Source organism: Bombus fervidus, chromosome 8, assembly GCF_041682495.2.
Source record: "Bombus fervidus isolate BK054 chromosome 8, iyBomFerv1, whole genome shotgun sequence".
NCBI classification, from domain to species: Eukaryota; Metazoa; Arthropoda; class Insecta; order Hymenoptera; family Apidae; genus Bombus; species Bombus fervidus.
Window position 1 is genome coordinate 2,857,369 of NC_091524.1, and position 9,149 is coordinate 2,866,517.

The 9,149-nt window shown below is 46.2% G+C and overlaps 1 protein-coding gene across 2 annotated transcripts; it reads left to right on the top strand.

Annotated features, from left to right (window-relative positions):
• Window positions 1–6,739, top strand: LOC139990246 (uncharacterized). 2 transcript variants are annotated; one of them, XM_072009343.1, is made up of 13 exons: window positions 1–128; window positions 238–750; window positions 830–1,078; window positions 1,160–1,558; window positions 1,659–1,870; window positions 1,955–2,196; window positions 2,268–2,374; window positions 2,514–2,748; window positions 2,866–3,240; window positions 3,381–3,647; window positions 3,730–5,280; window positions 5,424–5,618; window positions 5,783–6,739. In XM_072009343.1, the coding sequence occupies exons 2-13, from the start codon at window positions 291–293 to the stop codon at window positions 5,982–5,984; spliced, it is 4,494 nt and encodes a 1,497-aa protein (XP_071865444.1). In that variant the 5' UTR covers window positions 1–128; window positions 238–290; the 3' UTR covers window positions 5,985–6,739. The 2 variants fall into 2 exon arrangements, with proteins under 2 accessions (XP_071865444.1, XP_071865445.1); XM_072009344.1 differs by lacking the exon at window positions 5,424–5,618.
• Window positions 6,740–9,149: the final 2,410 nt, after the last annotated feature.

A 9,149-nucleotide genomic window follows, 5' to 3' on the forward strand; every position in this document is an offset into this window, starting at 1 on the left:
GAGTAACCGCGTGGGTCGTGGTCTGGCTCTTCATAGGTCAAATTCGAGTTTAGAGCTTCCTCACAGTCCAACGGATCCTGGGTCTCGCGTACCGGAAACTCCCCTGAGGAGGGAGTATGGATCTCACGGTAAGTGGCGTGTACGACGTTACTGCGTAAACTAAAGGAGCAAAGATTTCAATAAAAACCGATTCTGCGTGGTTGAAATTGAGTTAAAAGTTGAGGATTTCACTCGCAGGAAGCATAGATGTAGTGGCTCAATCGGTAACGGTCGGAGAGAATTTGTTCGCGATGCTACAAGACTTGAGGCCGTCGACATCGGTGCCGACGGCGACTACCCCCCAGGCATCGGATCAACGGTGTTCGGTTGGCATGGAGTACCTGAGACGCGTGCCAGACGGGCAAATGGTCGTCGACACGGATGAAGTCTGCGGTCCGACCGGTAACTCCAGTCCCAAGTTACGATTGAAGCTGCAGAGATTGTGGGGTGCGAAGGCCCAGTCCCGGCCCATGGAGGAGAGCTGCAGCAGCCCTGTCGGTGTTTCAGCCGACGTGGAGGAAAGGCACAGAAGGCGAGCATTCGCTCACTACGATTGTCAGTCGCTCACCGCGAATCTCGGCTACGCAGCCAAGCTGAGAGGTATTCTGCTCGCCAGAAGAAGAAACACGGCGACTGGCGCCTCAGCCGCGAGTTCCTTCAGAGCGTCGACTCCCGACGAGGCGCCGGAAGAGGACGCCGGTGACGGGAGAGGTAGGTAACAGCCCAAAACTAGATCATACGCGAACGGATAACGCAATCGCTCGAGTCAATTTCTGACTTTCCCGCGTAGGTAACAATTTACTGGAATCGTGTCCCTTCTTCCGAAACGAAATCGGCGGCGAGGGAGAACGGGAGGTGGGCCTTACTCGATCCTCTCCAGGCAATGGAGTTCACAGACCATCTTTGTCGTACGGTGTCGCGGTTTTGGAACCAGCCCCCGGCGAAACATCCTGGAAGCATAGTTGTCCTCTGCAGAAACGGCCGCTACCTATCGAGAGCATCGACGAGGGTGCTCATTATTACAGACGATATTTTCTCGGTAAGCGTGAAACGCGCGACAAACGATCGACTCGCGACTTACGATCAACGAGTAACGACGACGTCGACGTGGTTTGCTCAGGTCGAGACCATCAGAATTGGTTCGGTATGGACGAACAGCTGGGTCCGGTTGCCATCAGCATTCGAAAGGACGCCAATCAGTATAGAATAATAGTTCGTACTTCTGAGTTGTTGACGCTTCGCGGTTCGGTCCCGGAAGAAGCTCTCGGTGGTATAAGGCCACAGGGCAGGTTACCGACCCGAGAATTGCTGGAGTTAGTCGCGCCGGAGGTTCAACTCGGTTGCCTCCGTTTAGGAACTCCTACGGCCGAGGAAGCTTTGGCTAGATTGGACGAACAGGGACTTTCTAACAAATACAAAGTGGGCGTTCTTTACTGCAGATCCGGTCAAAGAACTGAAGAAGAAATGTACAACAATCAGCACGCCGGACCTGCTTTTCTCGAGTTTCTCGACACTATCGGTGAGACCGAATACACGCAAAAATTCTCTTTTCCTTCTTCGTTTCGTCGTATCGTAATTCGACGTACTTACGCGTGTGTTACGTTTCATGTGTACGATAGGTCAAAGAATCAGGCTGCGAGGATTCGAAGGGTATAAGGCCGGTTTAGACACGAGAACCGATTCGACCGGCACCCACGCAGTCGCCGCGACCTATAGAGGGGCGGAAGTAACTTTTCACGTGTCAACGATGCTACCCTTTACGCCGAATAACAGACAACAGCTGCTCAGGAAGAGGCACATTGGAAACGATATAGTCACGATCGTTTTTCAGGTAAGCTATATTCGCTTGCGTGACGCGGGCATCGATCGTCCAACCATACTCTGTGTGATACATGTGTGTTGTTCGGTATGATAGGAACCCGGTGCGTTACCATTCAGCCCGCGAAGAATACGCTCGCAATTTCAACACGTTTTCATCGTGGTCAGAGCGGTTGACCCATGTTCCGACAACACTCAGTACAAGGTAGCCGTTTCGAGGAGCAAAGAAGTACCAATTTTCGGGCCACCAGTTCCTCAGGGTGCCACGTTCACCAAGGGAAAAGCGTTCGCCGACTTTATCTTGGCGAAAGTGATCAACGCGGAAAATGCCGCGCACAGGTAACAAACGATATTACGCATTACGTTGCAAGATAGCGATGCAAACTTTTCGTAATTATCCTTTTCCGTAGATCCGAGAAATTTGCCACTATGGCGACTAGGACGAGGCAAGAGTACTTGAAGGACCTCGCTAGCAATTATTCTTCTACCACGATGGTCGACACCGGGCAAAAATTTTGTAAGTTGTTTTCTCATCGTACGATTTCCATCTTAATCTTGACCTTCGCCTTGACCTCGACCTCAGCCTCAACTCCGACAACCCCAACCTCGACTTCGTCCTTTCGAACGAACAATCCACGACTTATGTTTTCGTACAGCTATGCTGTCGTTCAGCAGCAAGAAGAAAACGGCCGTACGTCCGAGACTATCATGCGACGCTTTGCAGCGTGGCGCGATATGCTGGCAGGTGATACTGGAAGATAGCAATCAGAACACGGATTCCTATCTAGGAATAAGCGTGGATACGATCGTCCTGATCGAGGAACACTCCAGACAGATCGTATTTGTTACTCCATGCGCCAGCGTACTCGGATGGCATGCTCAAACAAACAGGTGCCGATTTTTTAATTTCTCGATTCAGCACGATGCACTTGTACGTAAAATGCGTACGACGCAATGCGCGCGGAACGAAACTGCGTTTCGTATCCTAATTCGTTTGCTGTGTTACAGCTTGAGATTGTACTATCATCAGGGAGAATGTATTACGATTCATGTGCGAGGCGATTATGGGGAAAGGGACGAATTAATGGAGATAGTGGCACGTTTGCGAGCAGTAACTCCAGGATCCCCGGCCACGGAACTCTCTTTGAAAAGAAACAGCCTGGGACAGTTGGGTTTTCACGTTCAACCGGACGGTGTGGTGACGCAAGTCGAAAGTCTGGGACTCTCTTGGCAAGCGGGATTGAGACAAGGGTCTAGGCTCGTCGAGATCTGCAAAGTAGCCGTGTCCACATTGAGTCACGATCAAATGGTCGACTTGTTAAAAACGAGCGCTCAGGTCACTGTGACCGTAATACCGCCCAACACCGACGGTAATCCTAGGAGGTAAGAGACACGAGATTCTTTCCTGTATTCGTCGACGTATCATTTTCTCGCCCCTTTCTTGTCTTCCCCCTTATTTTTCTTTCTCGCGACTTCTGTCATTCGTTGTTTTCTTTTCTTTTTTCGTTTGCTACGAAAAACAGAGGATGTACGTTGCAAAACTGTCAGTATTTGTCAACGAACTACGAAGGTGACTACGAGAATGTAACCAGTCCCGATAATACGCCGACTCAGCAGACAGCCATGTCTCATCAGAGACGTTACGAGCGATCCTTCAGTCCGCCACGATCGAGCAACAGTTCTGGCTATGGGACAGGATCTAGTTCTAGGTCGTTCAACGATCCACGCTTCCCCATGGAGGGTACAATGACCAGTAGTAGTAGCGGACATAGCAGCAACGACGATCGTTGGTAAGAATAAAATACAGCCGTGAGTTTAAATAGGGCGAGTATTAGTTTAAAACTAGACATCTTTCCCGTTTCTTGTGATCAGGTACGAGCTTTTGGAGCCTCAAGATCAAGAGGGCACTGGGTATCGTACTAGTACCGGTACTCCTCCACCACCCCTTCCAGCCAGACAATCCTTCCAGATGATCGCTTCGAAGTCTTCGTCCCAGAGGAAAGACAAGGAATCGCATTATGCGAGTAGCAAACAGTTTTCAGAGAATTCGAAGCATCATCACGGTCAGCAACAGCAGGATCATTATGCGAAAGATGGCAATTACGCGTCATCGAAAGCGGTGCAGGCTGATAACAATGCGAGACACGATAGTTATCAAAGGCAATTGGATAACGTTCATCGTTCCAGCCAGGATCACGTTTCCTCGAGTTACGTGAAGCTTCAAAAAGAAAAGTATGAGATTAGCAAGCAAGAAAATCTGTACGCCTCTCAGAGGGAACTTCAGAAAAACGATATGCACTACGTTACTCACCAAAAGTTGAACTCGTCGAATTCTTTGCCTTTAGCTCAGAACGCATCTTATAGCCTCCCAAAGTCTAGTAGTAATAACAATCTTGGATCTAGATGTAACGAGTACGAGCAGCAGCAACAACACGACGGAAAATTGGAAAGAAATTCTAAATACGATGCGCAAGACGAAAAGGTGCTGCTGCTGGATCGGACGTCGTCCAAGTACGAGCAAGACGCGAGAGCCCATGAAAAGAGAACAGCGACGATCAATTACGAATATCCCGAAGAGATATACGAGAGACGAAACAGCAAATACGATATGGATATCGGCAAGTATGAGATTGAATGTCAACACGGCGTTACCGAAAGGAAGCACGGCGGCAGCGGTAGCGGTGATAGCGTGGAACAAAATCGAGAATCGATTAGATACGAATTACCGCACGAATTTAAAGTCGGGGAGAAAGTCACGTGTCTAAAAACTAGCATCAGCGAGAGACCGGTCCCTCACAAGATAAACGTCGAGTATCGTCAAACGAAAGATTTTGCCGCGAGTCTTCCACCGGAAGTTAGAATTGGCGATACCGGTGGTAATTGCCTAGAGGTGGCTACTCTACCCAGCGAGGACGAATTATCGAACGGATCTGGAAGCGTATCACCTCGACTGAGAAGAGCAACGAACAAACATCGACCCGGAAATCTGACCCCTTCGAGCGGTGGTTCGAGGAATCAGAGTCCCAGACCGAAAAGTGCAGGAGTACGAAATTCTCATAGAAATTCCGCGAATTTAACCTCGAGCACTCTTCAAGAGGATCTCATGAAGCTGATCAACCCAGATTACATGGCCGACGATGATCAAATAACGAACAATAACGTAACCGGAAACGCACTCATCACCAATCATAATTCGAACAAGATCAACAACAATATACTCGAGATTCAAAACAGGTGTAGATCGAGAGAAAATTTATGCGGCAATGGCGGCAATGCGTTGACCGTTCTACCAACGAACAGCCAAGAGAACGGAACCGGATCCGAAGTAATTCTAACGATGGCTAGACCGGCCACGGTCATTTCGAACGCAAGCACCGCGTCCAGTCCTGCGCCGAGCGAGAACAAGTTGTCGAAGGAAGAGAGGTAAGCACTGCTCATCGGTATACTACCCTACCGTATAATATCGTAACATACTGTACCGTACAGATACGATAGATCTTCGACCTTCGCTTTTCTACATTATAGAGTACACTATGTGTGTGTGTGTCTGTAATCTCTGAGTTTAGATTGTCACCGCGTGTTACCAAACCTCCCCATTCGATTTCCAAAGCATCGACCAACTTGACGTCCGTCAAAGACGCGAAAAATCATAACGATACGGACGTGGATCGTTGGCAAAATCACCACGTGGATTCTAGATCAAAGCAGCACGCCCAAGAGTGGTCCGACGACAGACTTATCGATGGATGCAATACCATCGCGTAAGTTTAGCGACGCGACGTTCAATCTCGTATGCGCTACACGATATACGATGTATATTAATCGCCAAGCATTTTTCCTTCAAATTCTCTTTCTCTTTCTTTTCTCTCGAATCTACTACTCGACACGCTTGTTCCAATCAACCACCGCTTTTTCTATGTTTCAGAAATTCCGTGTCGGATTTGCAGTCCCATCTGTCTACGCTCGAACTAAGAGTAGCCAGAGAGACACGCCGAAGGCTTTCCCTGGAAGACGAGGTGCGTCGTTTGCGAGACGAAAATCGACGTCTACAGGATGAAAGCCACGCGGCTGCGCAACAGCTTCGACGTTTCACCGAATGGTTCTTTCAAACGATAGACCACCAATAATTCAAAAATAACGAAATTCGAATATCTTCGTTCGAAGACAGTCGCGTCCAAACAATCGTTTGTTCTTTTCTTCTCTTTTTTTTTTTCTCTCGTTTTTCTACGATCGTGCTGCGAAGTCACACGATCACCCTTTTGTAACACCAGTATTATGCTAGTTTTGCGTTTCTCCGGATTTAAAGATTAAAGGGCGCGAATCAAAGGCGTACATCGTTCACGATATTGCGAGCACCGTACTCATGGTTAGTCTGTATCATAGATTTAGTTTTAGATAGTTATAAGGGTACAAAGTAAGTTACCATCGGATTGCGCTCTATCCAATTTCGATCGAACGTTTAAAACTAAGAGCTAGCGCGTAGATAAGAGATAATAGCAGCGGTTTTAGATACCGCGTGCACTCGGAGTAACGTTGCTTCGTTCGCGATGTGCGTTAATCACGATTACGTGTGTTACTTTGAAACGACCAAATATTCCTAGCTGTGTAAGAATCATCTTAATTCATTCGTAATTTATTACGTATTTTTTGTATCATCGTTAAGATTAAGGAATCATTTCCGTGCGTGTTCAAAAGTTGAAAAACATTCCTTGTTCACGAAACGCTATGTCGATCGTTTGCCTTGTTTAACCGAGGCTTATGCGTACGTTTGTCGCCAAGATGTTTATATATTCTTCGCGAAGACAAAAAGACACGGCCCGTCGACGAGCAGTCTGTAAAAAACGATGAGACCAATCAATAATAAAAAGAAATGCACACCTCACTGAGAGGACCGTTTATTTTTTACGAATACAAATATACACGATAAATCAAGATGGAATCGTTTCGAAACCTCGAGGAAGAACGTAACGTGGAAAGAGGAGAAGGGAATGGCAAGACGTGTTCTTTCAGCAACAATAACCACGACACGTAGAATAAAATAGTTTATTGTAATTCACAGAAAAAAACAAGACATTTCCATGATGCCTGAAAACTCACTGTTCCGTATCGGTTAACAATAGTTGTGATTACACGTTCTTTTCTGTTCGGGACCAACGGAAATACCGCTGGTGAGCGCATTCGTCTATCATGCGTTGAACGTCCGAGTGAATAATACAGATTATTCGACCATATAATCTACGGTAAAATTTTTTTTACGATAATCCGCTCTTTAAACAGCTTGTAACAGATTCTGGTTTTCTTTTATATGTATGTACTTATATACATGCGTGCGTATATTTATATCAGAATACCCGTCTGTCTGAAGGGAAAAACCTGTAACCGCAATCTCACGCGATGGTACACATATCGTGTGTGAAAAGATGTAACGATCATCGCACGGCGAAGCGATGAATCGTAACCGTCTCTTGGTGTTTCGACTTACGAAATCCACATACCATCAGGGGTATACAAGGTAAACGAGATGTCGTATCGCGCTATCTGCTTACAATTAGTCGGAGTTCGATCCTAGAGTAACGATGTTCCAAATACCGTTTCGATGAACTGATTGCGAACGTGTTCCAACTTCTCCTCCAAATATGCTCCTTCGCTCATCTGTTTTCGCTCGATGAAACGCGTTCCGTACCATTCCATTCTACTACGACTCGGTCATCGCCATCACCGACATATATCACATCCCCCCACGATCACATTCTAGATCTAGACAGCCACCGTTCGCAACACGCAACACACGTATTATGGGGATCGGAAAGTTTGTGCGATCTGTCGACAATCTGTTTGCTTCTTAAGTACTTACATAAGAATGTATGCTATAGCAAATGTAATTAGCTTAACGCATTCGTAGGTTTCCAAGTTGATTTTACTCTCTAGTTAGCATAGCGCAGCGTCTCCTCGTTACGCGCCTAGCGAAACACGTTCCGTCGAAGGTAAAACTCGATCGAATGCATACTAAGCGTGTTATCGTTGATAAAGAACGATTACCGCGCTCGCGTTACCACCGGTATTCATTCTACGAGCGCGGTAAGAAGCATGTATCATCCTTGGATCGCGCATTTGTTATTCCATGCAATCCTCCGAGATCCTCCGCCTACTCTCACGTTCCCCGCTATAATCATACAAACACTCGATCCACAAAGCGAACAGCTGTTCAAACGCGCGATCTTTCCCTGTCATTTTCCCTGTTCCTCTTATAAACATCATCCACGTTTTTCTCCTCCTTTCTTCTCCGTTTTTCTTTTTTCTATGTCGATACGCCTCGGTAATAGAATATCGTGAAACTAGACAACCAATAACATAACGACGAAGAGTTAGAACATAATGACAGAATGAGAACGAAAAATATATTCGCTAGTCGTTTTCGACTATAGCGTTGTATGGCACTAAAAACTAATAAGCATAAACATACGCTGTCACCTCTATTCCTCCTCCTGTTCCGAATTTTTGATTTTTTAGCATTGGAAAAGCGGCAACATCTTACTCGAGGAAGAGATTCAAGGGAGACCGACAGAAATAGAGAGGAATTTCGTGGAGAGTTTACCAAGATGACGAAAAGAAATAACACACGATCTTGTTCTCATCTTCTTCGAGACGAATCGATGAAGTGCGGCGGTAACAAGGTTAAGGAAAAATGAAAGAAAAACAAGTACACGAAGGATTAATATTGATACGACTGGCAAACGGGAAAACACGAACAGAGGCGGAGGTTTATGCAGCATGCGTGGTGTTTCCTCCCATCGATATGTCCAAACGAGGATCGATGATCGAATAATGATCGAACTGCCGGAAAATATGTCGGACGAGAACGAGATCGATAACGGATAGACGCTTCGTCGGTATTCCTTCTCTCGACTATTTTTCGATTATCCATCGTCGTTTCCTATTTTTTCTACAGTCGTTTCGAATTCTCACCGCAGACACATTTCGTTTCCCTAATTTGCTTCGAGCACGCGATGACCGTTACCGTGACACTGAAACGGATGTTGCAATCTTTTATCCCTAAACGTCCGAATATTACGAATATTAATATTTCGAAGAAAGAAAGAGAGAGAGAGAGAGAAAGAGAGAGAGGACACCTCTGCACGACATAGCTAATACAAAAATACTGTTCTGTTGCATCAGTTCTTCTCCTATTATTCTTATAACTTTTATGCATAGTAATCCCTGTAGTCTCTTAAAACGTTCCTTTACCGTTGTCAAAGAAATAAGAAAAGAAAAGAAGAAAAAACAACAAAATA